Raw genomic sequence first — 18,851 nt, forward strand, 5'->3', positions numbered from 1 at the left:
GCAGACGACACAACGGTTATCGGCCTAATCATGGATGGAAACGAGTTGGCATACAGACGGGAGGTGGATTGGCTAACTAAATGGTGTAGCGGAAACAACCTTGACCTCAACCCTCTCAAAACGGTGGAGATGGTGGTGGACTTCAGAAGGAAACCAAATGCCATGCACCCACTCATAATATCTGACAGAGTAGTGTCGAGGGTCGACGCCTTCAAATTCCTAGGAACAAAGATTTCCTGCGACCTCAAATGGGGTCCCAACATCATTACAACTGTCAAGAAGGCTCAGCAGCGGTTGTTCTTCCTGAGGCAACTCAAGAAATTCAACATCCAGCAGGAGCTGCTGCTCATCTTCTACACTGCCATAGTAGAGTCTGTCCTTTGCTCCTCAATCACAATATGGTTCGGAGGAGCAAACGAGAATGACAGACGAAGGTTGCAAAGAGTGGTGAGGATGGCAGAAAAGATCATTGGGGCAGAGCTCCCCACTGTCCAAGAACTATACCTAGCCAGGGTCAATAAGCATGCAGGAAAGATCTTGGTGGACAAGCTACACCCTGGCCACAACCTGAACAGATGGATTATCTCTGGAGTATTGTAAAGGCCCCCATACATCTGAAAGACATTGCACCCAATCATACAATCTCAATGGATTGTAAACAGATTGTGTGCACATCATGTGCACACAATAATGCAGTGCCGGCCCCTGGGGGATTGGAGGATTGGTCCACTGATCTGAAGTGCTGCACGTCAGATCAGTTGGGATTGGGAGAAGATTGCATGTGCTTTTAAACACATGCAATCTGTCTTTAGATGGCTCATACAACCAGAGTCATGTGACACTCCCTCCCTGGCTAGCAGAGAAGAGAGGTGCAGCTTCCGGGCGGACCGTGGCAGTGAAAATGCTGGGAGCCGCAGAAGTATCCAAGCGGCAGACGGGTGGGAGGCTGAGAGAGTGGTGGACATCCTTTTGCACAATTCTGTCACTACTCTGAAAACAGTTTTCAGAGGATTGCTTCATTAGGGCTATTTAATAATGGCATAACACAGCAGATGTGAGCAGAACCTGTGAATTAAAAAAAAAAAAACAGGATTTTTGGTACTCCTATACTTTTAATCCTAGTAGGCCAGCCCCCTATTTAAATGAAGCTTCAATCATACAATCATGCAGCAGATGGATTGTATGACAGATTGTGAGTACATTGTGTGTCAAAAAACCACCAAGGACTGCCGGGAGTTGAAGGAAAATTGGACACAATAATGATTGTAAGACCGGTCTTTCTGATGTATGGCCACCTTAACTATCAGGGAGAGACCAGTGCTATGCTATTTAAGAGGGAGTACTTATTTAGCAGGATGACTATGCTCAATAAGGGGAGTGCCCATTCCTGGTGCTGAGGTGGGTGCCACCCCATTGTTTTTAATACCCATATATGGCTGTGGAGGAGGTTTGTTCTATGTTTCCTTGCCACCCTTCATAACTACAATTCTTCTTCAATTCATTTGGCTATGGCCTCTTTTATCAGCAATGCAGCTGTCCGTATATGTTTATTTCCACTTAGTTTGATAAGGTAAAGTATGGAATAATAAAACCACTGGGTTACTTAATCTTCTTAACATAACATTCCATAAAACAGATTACTGATCACAGTTAATGTAAATACATATGGATACAAATGCTATATTTTATAGGAGAAAAACAAAATATATTATTGAGCAAGTTGTGCATGATTATGTTAATAATTTGCAAATCAAAAGGAAAACCATAGCAACAATTACAAAAGTAACTTCTATAATCTACATAAATATATAAAGTGCTATTTTTCAGCAGGAACTATGGGGTAGATGTATGAAGCAGTGATAAAGGAAGAGAAGTGATAAAGTACCTAATTTATCACCAGCCAATCAGCTATTGACTGTTAAGTAACAGGCTGGGTTTAAAAAGGGACAGTTAGAAGCTTATTGGCCAGTGATTAAAATACCAGGCACTTTATCACTTCTCCTCCCTTATCACTGCTTCATACATTACATGTGACAGGAACAGGGTTTATGTTAAAGTTAATTTTGAGTGCCTTCTTTTTTAAATCGATCCATCTATCTGTCTGTCTGTCTATCCATCTATCTATCTATTTCTGTGTGTGGTGTGTAACTCTTCTCCATTTCAAAATGTAGCTATTTTTTGTTACTGTGTACACAGACAACCCTACTTGCTCCCTTGCTAGGCCTATGGCTAGTGGATACACAGAAGAGAAGGTGTATAACGTATGTATGTGCAACAAACAAAGCCCCATACAATTCAGATCTCTTTGAATGTTGTTAGTGTCAAATACAGAGCATTTGCTTCTGGTTATTATTACTAATGTATTTGCCCTGAGTAAGTTGTGCACCCTCTGTAGCGATGCTCCACTGTTAGCACTCTATCCCTGAGGCCTGGCTACAGTGTGTTTCTAAAAGCTAAACGACTGTCTCCACATGATTTAGAGTAGGTATCGAGGCTATTTAGGAAATAGTTAATGCAGCAGAGAACAGAAATACCTCCTGTTTTATCCATATATACACACTGCATTTAGAGCTTGCCCTGATATCTAATACCATCTTCAGATGATGTGAACCATACCAAACCTATGGGGACATCATCCCAGAGGAAAAATTATCTGTTCCCTCATCAGCAGCGTCCATGCACCGACCTTCCCGTCTATAACAGATATTGTTTCCGCTAGGCTGTGCATGTGCTGGTTTAGTGCCAGCAGAAAGTGTTATCTATCACTTTACTGCAAAGCACTTTACCAGGGCAGGTGTTTTTTAAATACAGATGAAAAAAAATAATATATTATTGATGTGCGACAATAAAAAATTATACTGTTCCTGACTGCCACCAATGATAAATGATAACTGGACTCCATGAGCTTCAGTGTAGAGTGAGATCGCGGGACCTTTTTGTCTCTTTTTTTTTCCCGCTCAGTACATCCCACCCATACTCTAAAAGTGCCCATCCATGGTACAATATAATGGGTGTGGTGCGATACGTGTGCCCGCACCCATCACATCGCACAGCTCAAAAAGTGTGTGCTGCAGATACTTTTTGTAGTAGATTGCATTGCATCTAATTGCATAAAGTTCAACACACATGCAATGCGATCTAGTACAAAACGCATGGTGCCTATCACAACATATATGGGCACCTTAAAACATATGGGCATACCAGTGGCATCACAATGGGGGACGGTGTGTGTGTGGGGGGGGGGGAGTCTGGTAGTTTCAGGTGGAGGGGGTGACAACAAAGTGCAGTTCCCACTCAGTAACAGTGGGTGTTACTCTGCAACATTACATGCAGCACCCAGCTGCTGTCACCATGTAAAAGCCAGCACTTCAAACAAGGCAGTCTTCAGGGCAGCCTGCATCTCCCGTCATCCTGGAGTGGAGCAAATGGTGGTCAGGATGTGTTGCTACACCCACATCCCATGCCTCCTTTTAAACAGCACGTCTATGGCATGTGTATGGACTGCACAAGCCACATTAGGTGCCAAATGTGTAATTGACACCACAAGGGCATACACTTTAACTTAAACAATATCTGCATGCTGTAATGAGTTTTCAGGGGTTACCCACAGATATTACGCACCCCGTGATTGTACCATGGATGGGCCGCAGCAGATATTTGTGATTTCTGCAGTGGTCCCGACATTTCTAATTGCAGAAGTATAGGTTTCTAAGGGGACTGTTATGCTGCCAGATTTACCAAGCTCTGTAATGCAAAGCTTGCGATTGTCACTGTAGTTTATGGGCTACACTTTGCACAAATTACAGGGGACATTCCCAATAATGGCCGCAACACACCTGCAAACTATAGATGGTGCATTAATGTGATCAATTCATTTCATACGCATCATAAGGATGGGCTCCATTTGGAGCCCTTTTCCCTATATGTGTATACTGTTACATTCAGGAAAATCTTTATTTCTTATTGGTCCACATAGCGGAGATAAGTGATTAAAATAATCAGGTCTACACATATAGAATATAGTACATCCCTGTGTCCTTTAAATACAGTACTACAGCTTTCAGGCCAATAGGTAGTATAAGGTACATGCTTCATTGGCCTATAAATTCAATTTATGCAATTTAGATCTATCGTGGCCCATTTTCTACTCTTCCAGGACGGCTGGCATACTGTTCGTTATGCTAAGTATTTAATATTATGAATTCTCATTATACAATTTTGTCAGATTTCAAATGCAAGCCGCCCCTTTCCAGATTATTTATCACAAGTTGTTCTTTTATTATGTAAAAAGCTTGTGGAAGTGATGACTAAAGTAGAAGGAAGCTTAATGCTGTATTTCATCTGCGCCTGTCAGATGAAGGTAATGATAATTCAGAGTACCTTTTTTGAAGTATGGTGAACCATTAAAATTTGCGTACAGCAGTGGTTCAATAACAAATGATGAATAGCTTTTCATTGTTTAATCAATGGAATGCTTAGGCAAAGCATTCGCTAAATAATATACAGCATGTTATGTCACTGTACAATATTATTAGCCAATAAGCAGAAAATGTGTCCTTTTCAAGAGAACAAGAAGCCTATCCAAACCATTAGTAAGCAGTAGACTTGATGCAGGCTTCTGTCACCATAGCTGGATAGTGTGTAAACCATAAACCATAGTGGGTAAACCATACATTTAATGTATAAGAATGCTACTTGCTAATGTAATAGTAGCACATTTCTCTATATGCAAGTAAATCATCACCACAATTTTTATTAAACCTGTATTATTAGTAAATTAAAATGATAAGTAATTATATATTCCTTAGAAATTTTTCAAGATATATGCTAGGAAACCTCAGTCTGCTTACTGTTCTGCCCAGCCCCAACCTCCATTCTGTTTCATCCCTTTCCCCTTCTGTGCACTGCTCCACGTATTCCACCCATGATGTCCCACCGCAACCAAAGCTCTGTGATAGTTATTGCTGAAGTGCCACTGCAAATCCATGGTTTCTATGGACTGCACCAAATGCAGCCCATAGAAGCCAGGTTGGACTGCGTGATAACACACATATGGTGTGGATAACAGCTCTTTGCGCTGATCTAGATAAATCCATCATGCGTCCGACTGCGCAAAACAACTTTCCAGGAATGAAGAAACTGCGGCGGACTCCGTTCTCTAAACATCCGCAACTGGGAAAAATGCCACGCCATCTATCAGCAAACACATTAACCCACTGCAATTAGATACAATGCCGCTACAGCAAAAGTCTCTTTTCCATACCTCCCAACTGTCTAAATGTTGGTGTGACAGTCCCGTTTTTCAGACACTATCCTGCCATGCTCAAAGATCTCTCACATTAGCTACTCTAGAGCAGTGAATAGATCATACCTATTAATGTGAGAGAGGGACTGAAAGGTAGATGTATAAAGCAGTGATATGGGAGGAGAAGTGATTTATAGTGCCTGGTACTTTATCACCGGCCAATCAGCTCCTGACTGTTAAGTTACAGGCTGGGTTTAAAAAAGGACAGTTAGGAGCTGATTGGCCAGTGATAATCACTTCTCCTCCCTTATCACTGCTTCATACATCTACCTCTCAGTGTCTGGCCAGCAGCTCACAAAAACTCCTTTACTAACAAAAATGATGGAGCAGCTAGCAGTCATGGCATTTCCCATAAGGCTTAATTTTGAGCACAGTTTGCAGCAAGCACAGAAGTCCCTCTTTGCAGTAGTAAAAAGTTGGGAGGTAATAGAAAATAAACAAAAATAAAACTGCATCCAGCAATCTTTGTTCGATGAGTTTCTCCTTTAACCCGATCGGCTGAGCTGTATAGAAGTTCACTGACCACACAGCATCACCTGATCTCATAGTCATACCTCCTAACTGTCCTGATTACAGCAGGTCTGTCCTGCTATTCCGAGGCTGTCCCTCCCGAAGGTGGCAATGTTCCACATGCAGGGAGGAAGGCAATTGGGGAGCCGGAGATCAAGCACATAGCATCTGTTAAGTGCAGGGAAGGAAGAAGCCGGGGGTTGCCCAACTGCTTTTGGAGTGATGGGCACAGGGCGGGCGAGAGGGGGAGGAGTGGGTACTAATTACCCGGGCTTGCTGGAGTGTCCCGGCGTGGGCACTGGTCCCCCCCCCCCCCCTGGGCAGTAGCAGCAGCAGCACACACCTACAGCATGTGCTGTCCACACTGACAGCGTGAGAGCTCATGCTGAGCCGTCTGTCAGCACAGCACATGCTGTAGGTGTGTGCTGCTGCTGAGGTGGGGGGGGGGTGGTCAATAACACTCGCCCCTCGAATTGTGGCAATGCTTCCATGATTAGGCCATGCCCCCAAAATTTTACCGGGGCCTGCCCTGGATGCGCATGCCCCCCAAAATTATAAAAACAGGGGTCGAGGCACTGGGCCATGCCCCTATACCCGAAGTCATGCCATCCTCCACTTAGTTCCGCCTTCGGCACGGCAGGTCCCTGTCCGCAAATACATTTTACTTTCTATTGTAATCATTTATTCCCATTCTTCATGCAGTCTGTGTACACAGATGCTGGCTCTGGGATGATCACAGACGCTGGCTCTGGGATCTGCTCTGCCTGTCAGATGTTAGGAATAGCAGTGGACTACAAGAAATGGAGAAAAGCCTCTACTAACATCTTCTGGAGATGCCAGTATTTTAGAGGTGTTTGGTCTGAACAGATCTGTGGCCCTATTCCTCATTGGGGGTAGTATGTCCCTCAATAAGCATCCAACTTGCCGCAAGTTCTGTCGTTGAATGCTTAATTACAGGAGCAATTTATTTTTCTGGTGTGGGGACAGCTGTGCTGAAAAGCATATGTCCCCTTGATCTGTAACAAAGCTATGAAGTAGCAGTACGGATGGTGTAGTGGTTAGCATTACTACCTCACAGTGCTGAGGTCATGGGTTTGATTCCCGCCAGAATCAAACCCATGTGCGGAGTTTGTATATTCTCCCCGTACTTGCGTGGGTTTCCTCCGGGTACTCCTGTTTCCTCCAACAATCCAAAAATATACAGGGAGGTTAATTGGCTCCCAACAAAATTAACTCTAGTATGTCTGTGTGCGCGTGTACATGTGGTAGGGAATATAGATTGTAAGCTCCACTGGGGCAGGGACTGATGTGAATGTTCAAATATTCTCTGTAAAGCGCTGTGGAATATGTATGCGCTGCTAATAAATAAATAAATTGATACTTATAGATGCTGGTTCTGCCCTGTGCACATGCATGCTGTGAGGTCACGCATGCTCTCGGCTGCAGGTAACCCAGAGTGGAGGAGTAGGAGGGCTCCATAGGAAGGAGAGGAGAGATAAGTACCATCTAAAGATGACATAGTTTCTCGCATGAAAACCCCAAAACTTCCAGTTTGTGCAGTTTGCTGTATATTAGGTGCCCTAATGGACTCATTATAAAAACAAGACACACACATGTATAGTACCAGACCCATTAGTGGTGATAAATAATCCCTGAACATTTGAAGTTTGTAAAACTAGGCTGGTCACATTTCCCATCTGAGGTATGGGAAAAGCTGTTTTTTTACAAAATATCCCTGTGGTACACGTACATTTGTGTAAAAATGTGTGAAAACATCCATTATTTTATTACATTATTTTAGTAAAGAAAAAAAGGATTTGTAAATACAGTATGACCCTGAACTTCAGTGACCACAAATATCTAAAATTGCACTTAGCGCCTGTTATTAAATACTAGTAAACATGCTTTTGTGCTGATTGTACAAAAAATATAATGCAAGTGATAGCTGTACACGGTTCCTGACAAGCATCAACTTCACATCAAGGTCAAGGTTGCCCGCAGTATTTACAAACATTAACGCTCAGTAAAATACAATAGAGCTACATATTTAGTGCATAGTGGACTATCCTGTAGGGAAGCTTTGCCACCCAATAGTGAACATGCTTCTAACAAGGACAAAGCACCTTTGCAACTTACCAGCACAATGCTAACATACAGTGAGACTAAAATAGAGATACTTCATTTACAAGTGTTGTACTTACAAAATAAGAACATGATTCACTGTATTTTCATATTTAGCTTATTGATATTGGAATTAAATCCCAAAAGGGAAGGTATGCACTACTTTATGACCGTATTATTTGTGTCAAACATCCATTTGCAGCCAGTGCGTGCGAACACACGCTGCAAATGGGAATAACTGCGTATATACCTATGAGTATGGAACAAAGGGGCTAAATCAGCATGGATCACTGATTTGAGGACTGTGAGGAGTAAACTGCCACCAAGACACAAATAGAATCTTCCCAAAATTGCAAGAGAATTGCGAATGGATCACTAATTGGCATCCACGTCCATACACAATTCCCGAACCATTGAAAGGATTTTACTGTCTGTGCAAATAAGTAGCTCTGAGGTTTCCACTAACCTGCTACTGAGACACGGTGGAAGTGGTCATCACGACGTCACAGAACCTCCTTAAAAATGCCTAGGCACGTCTGTGTTTTTATCTACCACAACCAAAATATGTCAGGTTACCACCCCCAAACACTGGCTTCTTATCAGTCAAACTGTGATGGGATTGCGTTTATGATCCGTATGCATTTTACCATACTGTATGCATGCACAGTCATTCAATAATCACTCGATTTACAAATACTCGATTCAGTGATCCGTGCTGAATTAGCCCCAGAGACAGGTGAGTGAGTGAAGCTACACCACAGTGAGATCTGTCAGAACAAAGCTGCAAATATAACAAATGTGATTGCTATGGCTGTACTTTGGGTTTAGGTAAAATATCATTCTGATAAAGGCTTATGCTACCAAACATACATAGGCTACAGATGGTCACCAACCCTTGATTTGTTTCTTTGTCACCATTGGGTTTTTTGCAAGTTATCCATAGGATCTGTCTGAGCTAAAATCACCCCGTCTTGAAAAACACATAAATTGCAACTCTTGATTTCCTATCTCATTCTTTATGACTTGCTCTATTCTTACTGGCTCAAGTAGATAAAATTACCAGTCTTTCATCCTCATTTCAGCAGATGAAATGACTGTACAATTTGCTCTAGACCATTGTCAGCCCCTGCATGTTCCCTGCTTCCTCACATCATTGGCCTTTGGTACTAGAGATAATTCAACATTTTCCCATTGGATACGGATAAAAGATCCAGCAGTGATATAGAGATAAAAAGGCTAGCCTCTACCTTTGTAAAGATTACACTGTCCTATTTTAGTAATACATTTTATGGTCTACAAATCTCTAAAGTTACTTTTAACTTTATTGGCAAAAAAATAGGCCAAGACACCTTGTCATACTGCACATCAATATAAGAAGGTTCCCCTATCCTAGATAACGCAGGGGGATTGCAGTTTTAATGATCAATCTTTGGTTTGCTTCCAAATTATGTCAGTTACATGGGTTTTGTCAATATTGCTGCTGAAAATATTCAGATTAAATCAGTCATATTCCAGGGATCGTTACAAATCGTCTACTGATTCTAATACCGTAGCTCAGAAAAATACATGTGCCAACAACAGACAAGCCATTTTGTTGGGTACATTTGTATTTTATTAAGCACATTCTCTGCTGATACAATCTGTAATCTAGTGTTCATGTTTATCTAGAACCATCATAGGCTTGAACGCTTTTGATGTATGCTAGTGGGCCAGGCTTAATAAAGGAAACTTTAAGTTAGGCAGCTCTAAAGAGCTAAAGCAATGTAAGACTATGCTCAGGCATCTGACAACTTTCAAGATAGGGAATATTGGGGCAGATGTATTAAGCTTTAACAAGAGATAAATCCAAGGGTGATAAGGAGAGATAAACGTCCAGCCAATCACCTGCTAACTGACATGTTACAGGCTGTGTTTGAAAAAAGTCAGTAAGGAGCTGATTGGCTGGACGTTTATCTCTCCTTATCACCCTTGCATTTATCTCTTGTTAAAGCTTAATACATCTGCCCCAGTGAGTAGAAATCAATCAGCTTGTAACTGTAGATTGTAAGCTTGCGAGCAGGGCGCTCATACCTTTGAAAGTTTGTAAATACCCAGTTTGTTGTATCACTGTCTCCTGTTGTAAAGCGCAACGGAATATGCTGCGCTATATAATAAACTGTTAATAAATAAATAAACTGTCATTTTTCAACACAGACAGAAAAAAGCCAAGTGGAAGATGAGTGGTTAATTCTCTCCACTTTAACTACCTCCAAGCTTTGATAGATAGTGGTCTACCCTCCAGCATTCTGCAGGAGACTCCTTAAAATAGCAGCAATCTCCCTCTCTCCCTCATTAGTCTAGCAATCTCCCTCATTTCACCTAGCCCACATCACACTGTTACATTTTTGGTGATAAAAGGAATGAGAGACAGATACATTTACATTGAATCATCAGCACCATTTCCCAGCACTTTACCAAGTATAGTAGCTCTTACTAACTGCTTTGGGGCTCATCTACATTTGGATATAAGTCATTTTAAAGGTTGTAGCAGTACAGACCCACGCTTCTAGGGGCTACGTTCACAATCTTTTCACAATCTCCATATATGGAACTAGACACGCCCTTTTAATTGGAGCATGACACGCCCCTTCAATGGGGCACTGTGCAAAATTCTACTACCAACTATAATCTGCCTGAAACTAGTTTTCAAAAGTAGGCAAGTATGCTTTGATAACCCTTATATTGTCTCATAATACCAGCCATATAATTCTTTCTCTTTCGGTAGCAACCAAGAACAGCAAATCAAAGTCTGAGTACACTTTTTACAATTTAGGCACACAGTAAATATAAAGTGAAGGGATTTTCCATATGCAAATGACTTTTGATATAATAAAATAGATCCATTAGCGTTTATGTTCAACAGAAGAAAGAATTTAAGCTTTCCACAGTTATCGAGTTGAGACAAAATTTGGCACTGAAATCCCGTCTGCTCAGTAATAATTGCAGGGAAAGCTGTCAAGCAGACAAAAGACCCACATTTACAAACTCTCAACACTGTTTGCCTTTTAATTAAACCACTTTTATTTCCATGATTATTTTCATTATTTTACATTTGTTCATTTCATTCATATGGTTTTTTCCTTTTTCTTTTTTTTTCTGTTTCTTTTTTTTTTAAGGCCCGATTTTCCCTCTTTCACCCAGAACCAATGAGCAGAAAACACAGAAAGAATATGGATATCCTTGTAAGTTTTTGTTGTATTTGTTTTTATTTTATTTTATTGTTAATTGTTAGAAGTCTCTGTTAAGAATCTTTTATTAACTAAAGTAAATTGTTAGTAAACATGTCTGCTTCTTAGGTAATTATTATTCAGGTAGTGCATTACAATGTGCACAAAACAGCATTGTAACTTAGTATTTCCTATTAATATAATATATTTACTTACAAATATTATTCTTCAGCATTTTCTGCTCATATGGAAAACAACCAGTTAAATACAGAGGGATGCAGGGATTACTTTCAATAAATTATATATTGGGAAATATCTTTCATCCTAGAAAACAGGAAGAACTCTAATGGTATTTTCACCATTTTCCGGTGTATACACAATGGAGGTTATTCTGGAGTGTTTGCCGGGCACATGCTCCCAACACATGGGTGGGGGGCTGAGGGATTCACCCATGGGAATTGTTGTTCCCATGAAGATGCTGGGCGCTCCCATGAAAATTGCCTTGTGATGCGGGGGCGGGGGGAGGGCAGCTGTTAGCTGCCCTCCCAGTTCCTGTCAAGTGCGCATGCAAATCTAAGTGACCTGAGAGTCACTTAGATATGGGTGTACCTTCCACATTATTCAATGGTCGGCTAAGACAACATAAACAACCTTAAAATACACATAGAAAAATAAAATCTACTGTATCATGTATCTTGTCACATGCTAGAATAGTAGCAGGCTCTGCACTACTTACACACTGGGACAGGAATCAGGAGAGCTAGTGATGTCACTGAGCACAGTCTGGGGTGGCCCCTAATACGGGGGGTGGCAGGTACAGAATACCTTGCACCCCTTCTAAATCCGGCTATGCCTGCCCTACAAATTCATTTTTGGAGTGAGGAAAGAAACCAACTTACCCAGAAGAAACACAACAAACATGGAGAGATCATACAAAATCCATACTGATGGATTCCTGCTTGGGAATTGAATTCATGACCCCACTGCTTCGAAGATAGCTGTGCCATTGTGCTTAAGTTCCAGACGACCATCATTAAATGTTCTGTGTGCGCAATTGAGTTGATTTTGCCATGTAAATGATTGCCGCGTTAAAAGAAATGGGAAAACTCTTACATTCCACCCTTGGTTTCAATATATTTTAATACATTTGTTCCCACATCTAACTTGTAAAATTTTAGATGTTTATGGCACATAAAGCAAAGTCTAATTTTGTGTTGGTAAACACTAAACATAATTTATTGTATTAAGTACAGAAACACATTTCTTAAACTTCTAGCTGTTTGTCATACAGATGTTAGTGTTCACGCTAGGCTGTTTTAGCGGGGTGCTGCGCCCTGCCCGATTTTTAAAGGGCAAAATGCACCCTGCCCCTCTGGCAGCGCCCCACTAAAACAGCCTGCCTCCGACCCCTCCGGTGTGACCGGGGAAGTCCGGTGCTACTGTAGATAGCGATGCCCGGCGCTTCCCCAGCAGTCTAGAGCCTTCGGGGTGGCAAGGCCTGCCCCCTCAGTGACGCCAGTGGCCTGGTCCACCCCTTTTCTTGATGGTGGCGGCCGGGCAGGCCCCTTTTCATCATGGTGCGGCCCGGGCATGCCCCTTTTGTGACGTTGGCGGCCTGGGACTGCCCAAAACAGTGACATCAGGGGGGCCCGGGCCGCCCCCCTTATGCTACCCCCGTTCAGCGGTGCCCTGCCTGCCCTAGTCCCTAGAAGGAACACTAGATGTGGTCATGCTAATTGTGGATGCGTGAGCATGTGCAAACACATCACAGCAACAAATAGCAAGGCTACTGTACATCTGTAGGTTTCCACAGATGCACTGAATATTACCTATCATGTACACATTTCTCAAACTGACTCTGAACAGTTAAAAGCCTTTTATAATAGGCTGCTTTATTTGTAACTTCTCAGCAAATAGTGGGCCTTATTCAGATCTGATCGCAGTACAAATTTGTTCTCAAAATGGGCAAAATCATGTGCACTGCAGGTGAGGCAGATGTAACATGTGCAGAGAGAGTTAAATTTGGGTGGGGTGTATTGTATTGAACTGAAATCTAAATTGCAGTGTAAAAATAATGCAGCCAGTATTTACCCTGCACAGAAGCAAAATAACTCACACATATTTAACTCTATCTATACATGTTACATCTGCCCCACCTGCAGTGCACATGGTTTTTCCCTTTTTGAGAACAAATGTGTACTGTGATCAAATCTGAATAAGGGCCAGTATTTCTATCAGATGGGTTCCTCTACCAGGGCACAAGACAGCACAGTTTCTACCTCAAGGGCACACATTTGCTGCTTGCAGGGCCATTATAATGCAAAACCACAATGGGCAGCCGCCTATAGCCCACAATTCTAGGGGTGGGTGGTGGTCACACAAGCTGGTAAAAGAGATGGGTTCTTAGAATTATTTTTGTACATTCTTTCTTTATTTATTAAAGATAATCAACATGAGACAGCATTTATATCTCCAGCAGTTGTAAGAAGCATCATACTTGAGAAATGGGAACAAAGCAATAAATTGGAACAAGTGGGAGATAAATTGGTAGGAGTGGGAAAAGATGGTTAGGTGGAGAGGGCAGAAGGGGTAATAGAAAGGGGGATGGATGGGTAGCAAATCAAAATGGAGCAAAATATGGGTAAAAGAAAAGAAAGTGGATGGCGTGTAGTGGGGTGGCAAAGTGAAAGAACCATGGGGTAATTACTGTTTACTAGAATCAATTTGGCAGTGTGTCTGTGGAGGTCTGGTATTGGAAGGCACAGTAATAGATGTGTTGGGGCATGCGATAATGCCCTGCAATTGCAGTTATGCGAGATGCAGTTATAGGCCAAATGGGACTTTGGGACATGACCTCCAAGTATGCCTGTGGGGTTGGGAAATTTAGATGCAGTCATTGTATAAGTGAGAAGAACACTGACAGCTTTGAAAATACTTGACTGAGGATCTTATAATACCTGTAGACTGCGCACAGTTGGTGCATTCTTCACATGGGTCATAGCTAGTCATTTGATATGGTGTGATTCTGACACCTCTGAAACTGTGGAAAAGAGTCATTGAATTTCCACATATTAAACCCACACATTCCACTGTAACACAGAAAGAGAACACAGTGGTTGGAAGTTAACAGTGTGATCAATGGGATGTAAAAACAAGCTTGATCATTGCTTTCATCTAAAACAATTAAGCTGTGCCCTCATAATTGTTATGACGGTATTTGAGAGCAATCAGTGTCATTTGCCAGATTCCACAGGAGGTGAAGTTCTGTAACATGGCACACAGTAATCGTGTTACCAGACCTTTCCCTTCTTGCGGGTGGTTCATTAATGAAGATTCAGATCGAAATGTTTAGAGAACTGAATTACAGTCATAATGACTTCACCTGCTCATACAAAATAAATAATATGAATTCATTAGTAAGCTTCCATAACTGAGTTATGCAAATGAGGGTATGTGAAATCAATCATTTCTCTGCTGTTGGGATTGTTGCGGAAGGGACACTCTGTCATTATCTTTCATCTTGTATGTAATGTGAATGAGTTCTATTCTGCAGCAGCGTTCAGCAGCCATTGGCACGGCCTACAGTTGGCTCATGCAGCTTTTTTGTTGTTATAGGCTAAGTCACATCAGTGTTTGTCAGTGTATTCTTCTTCCTTCCAGCCAGCAATCACCCTACAGGAGTATCTATCCAAGGGACATAAACTATATTACATGTGATACAATTTAGAAAAAGGTTTTTAAATATATATCAACACATGGTCTAGAATGAGCCAGCTGCCATTTGCACAGAATTACTTTGAGTAAGATGGGCAGAGTTTAAGAGCCCTCATAAAATTCTCCTAGGGATGATCTATAAAACATATTTAACTGCAGTTCCGATGGCTTTCAGCAAGCACTGGCCATCCACTTTCATTCTCTTTTACCCGTTATATGTTCATTACTGATACTTGTGTCATATGTTTTGTCCCCAGGAAAGTCATTGTTCACATATTTGATTGTGTGAGCCATAGTGGAATTAGATATGTTAGCCAATTCTATGTTGTTCCCATTGTAAATGACCTGCGAATATAAAAGATGTTGATTATGTGTCAGTAATGTGTCTACTCTAGACTCAGGACCGCAGCACAAAGTCTGTTCTAGCCCCTAAATGACCTGCCTGCCCCAACTCCATTTAACAAGCTGTATATATGAGTAGTTAATGCCTGAAAACCTTCTAATTAACTACAAACATTCCTATAATTGAAGATAACCGTATATTTTTGAAAGCTGAGGTGACAGCATTTAAAAAAATATATTTCTCTCTCATGCAGCAGGAGACACTGGAGATTACATCGGGTTTAGAGCTGGGAATGCTGGGAGCTAGGCACACTAAATTTGTTTCAGGGCAGGCTGGCTCCTCCCCTCTAAGACCCATCATACCCCCAGTTAGAAAATTGTGCCACGGGAGCTGGTCACAGTTTTTACACTGCTCCAGAAGGAAGATATTTAAAAGAAAGGAACCCTTCCCTGCTTCACTTAAAAGTGTGGGTCCGGGTGTCCTGCGCCCTTGGTTACACCAAGCAGCCTGTCAGAGCCTCACTAAAGGCATCTGCCAGACTTTCCAGTGTTCCTGCGGCCGCCTACGAAGGGACCGTCAGACACAGACACAGTGAGTACCGCTGCATCGCGACCGCGCGCTTTCCCTAAGGCGGCAGCGGGGGTCAGAGCCGCGCTCCCCCAGTCTCCGGCGGTGCACGCAGAGGTGCTCGTCGGAGGTTTAGTGACAGGTGCGCGGCTGGAGCCCTCAGCAGCGCGTCGGAGGGAGCGCGGGAAGCCGCCATTTTGGGTGAGGGTGCAGGCGGGAAGAAGCCTGAGGCTGTTTGTAAGCGGCATGGCGCGGCCACAACACACACGCAAAAGCCCTGTTAATGTCTGCTTCTCCCTATAGGTGTTCAGCAGCATCGGGCTACACAGCGCAGTAGTGTGGGGAAAATTATTTGTCCCAGTGAGGACAGTACGGGGCAATAGGTGGTAGTTTCTAACCTCCAGGACCCAACACCCCAGTAACATATCTGTACTGTGTGTCTCTTTGGGTGTGTGTGTGTGTGTGAGTACAGATATCTGTATACTATCAGACCGGGTTTGTGCTGAAATCATGACCAGCAAATCAAGTACCAAGGCTTCACAGAAGCTATATGTCTGTACTGTGTGTAATGCTAGATTTACACAGCACTCGGCTGATGGAAAGACTAATTTATGCAAAGCCTGCACTGTTTCTCCACCGTCTTCCCAGGCAGGTGATTCAGGGGAGGCACCCACACCAAAATGGGTATCTCTGTTGTCAGGTACCATGGAAAGGTTATCTGCAGAATTAGCAGAAAACCGTAGTGCTGAGCCTCCATGGGTGACTACTCTAGCTAGATCTGTAGACACCCTGGCTACATCCATGCAAAATCCCCAAAGAACAGCACCTGTGAGACAAAAGCGTCCTTTACAGGTTGTGTACTCTGAAGGGGAGGGTGATTCAGAGGAGGATCATGCTCCTTATAATGAAATGGAGGAGGGAGAATGGGAAGAGGTACAGGAGGTTCTCCCAGAACCTGAGCCTGAACCCACTCACATGGGAGTGGAAGCTCTTATTGTGGCGGTAAAACAGGTGTTAAAATTACCGGACGATCCAACTCCAGAACCACAGGAGTTCGACCTGTTTGGACAAACAAAGAAATCCTCCATAGTTTTCCCCTGTCCAAACCAGGATAAATTGTTAGCAGCATGGAAGCAGCCTGACAAACGTTTCCAAATTCCAAAACGTTTTCCAGTGGTCTATCCCTTTGAAGTTTCTGCCCTAGGAAAATGGGAGACCCCACCTCCAGTGGATGCATCGGTGTCCAGATTATCAAAAAAGACCACTCTACCGGTCCCTGGCGCATGCTCCTTAAAGGACCCGTCAGACCGTAAGTTAGAGTCCACCCTAAAAACCATTTACATGGCGGCTGGGGCTCAACTCCGACCAGCTATTGTCTCTGCCTGGGTAAACAAGGCCAATGCCAAATGGGCGGACATGATTATTGAAGGACTAGACTCAGGTATACCTCCAGAAGAAATTAGACAACTGGCGGAACACATAAAAGAGTCAGCTAACTATTTAGGAGAAGCGGCCAGAGATATCTCTTTGATATCCGCACGCATTTCAGCTAACGCTATATCCGCCAGACGAGCTTTATGGCTCCGCTCCTGGCAGGCCGATGCTGAATCTAAGAGGGCTGTAGAAGGTCTCCCGTTCACGGGAGAGGTCCTCTTTGGCCCAGAATTGGACAAGTGGATAGCCCAAGCAACAGGTGGCAAATCTGCTTTCCTGCCAACAGCACCTCCACCTGCTAGACGCCAATACACAGGGCCATCGTTCCAGTCATTTAATTCCTTTCGCCCACAAAATTCCTTTCGAGGAAGGGGAAGAGGTTTCCACTCCACTAGAGGTACTCGTGCCAGAAGTAGACCTCAGGCCACTGTCACCCGTCCAGAGCCCAAACAAGCTCAGAAACCAGTGGCATGACAATTTGCCAGCTTTCTTAGGAGAATCTATAGTGGGGGCAAGGCTACTGGACTTCAGAACCCAGTGGTTCTCTCTAACAGAGGACCCTTGGGTTCGCAGCCTAATTTCAGAGGGTTATCGGATTCAATTCGATTTTCCTCCCCCCACTCGATTCTTCACTACAGCTCTCCCCACTGCACAAGACAAAGAGGATGGCACTTCAGAGTGCAGTAGACACCTTACTTGCGGCTCAGGTAATCATCCCAGTGCCTTCTACTCAAAGGAGCAAGGGATACTACTCCAATCTCTTTGTAGTGCCCAAACCGGATGGGTCAGTACGACCCATCCTAAACCTCAAATCTCTAAACCTGATGGTGGCCTACCAACCCTTCAAGATGGAGTCTATTCACTCCGTCATAGCATCCTTGGAACACAACGAGTACATGCTCTCGCTGGACATCAAGGATGCCTATCTTCATATACCAATATGGAGGCCTCATCAAGCTTATCTGAGATTTGCTATAGGCAAGGAGCATTTTCAGTTCAGGGCCCTGCCCTTCGGATTATCATCGGCACCCAGGGTCTTCATGGGACTCTGGCTGGACACAAGAGAGAGGAGAGTATTTCTGCCGGACGACAAGATCAGCGACATACAGAGGCTCATTCGACAGACCCTGAGTCACCGTCGAGTACAACTACACCTGTGCGTAAAGCTTCTTGGGAAGATGGTGGCAGCATTCCCAGCCATAACGTGGGGGCGCTTCCACTCAAGGCCTTTCCAGTTAGACCTACTGAGGAAAGGAGCGGGTTCGCATCTGTTGCTATACAGACAGATCCAATTATCCACTCGAGCCCGCCACGCCCTATTGTGGTGGCTCCACTCCGACCATCTCAGGCAGGGGCGCCGATTTGCAATATGGGATTGGATCCTATTGACAACGGATGCCAGTCTTCGAGGGTGGGGTGCAGTGGTACTTCACCTTCGACTTCAAGGGCGATGGAGTGCAGAAGAAAGTCTATTGTCGATCAACGTCCTAGAACTAAGGGCAATCTACAACGCTCTGATAGAAGCACAGGATCTCCTACAAGGGAGGTCTGTAAAGATCCAATCAGACAACGCAACAGCAGTAGCGTATGTAAATCGACAGGGCGGCACAAAGAGCCGACAAGCAATGATAGAGGTCACCAAAATCCTCCA

General features: G+C 43.3%; 1 protein-coding gene across 3 annotated transcripts in view; it reads left to right on the forward strand.

Moving 5' to 3' along the window:
• UNC5C (unc-5 netrin receptor C) overlaps positions 1 to 18,851 on the forward strand; it is a 326,346-nt gene that overhangs the window by 258,607 nt on the left and 48,888 nt on the right. For 2 of the 3 annotated variants that reach the window (XM_083179068.1, XM_083179069.1), the window contains one exon: positions 11,092 to 11,157. The exons of the other annotated variant lie outside the window; for it this stretch is intronic. In XM_083179068.1, the coding sequence (XP_083035194.1) occupies positions 11,092 to 11,157 (66 nt within the window). The remainder of the gene's footprint in view (positions 1 to 11,091; positions 11,158 to 18,851) is intronic. 3 annotated transcript variants of the gene reach the window in all.

The sequence above is a fragment of the Crinia signifera genome, chromosome 1 (assembly GCF_055691185.1).
Source record: "Crinia signifera chromosome 1, ASM5569118v1, whole genome shotgun sequence".
NCBI lineage: Eukaryota > Metazoa > Chordata > Amphibia > Anura > Myobatrachidae > Crinia > Crinia signifera.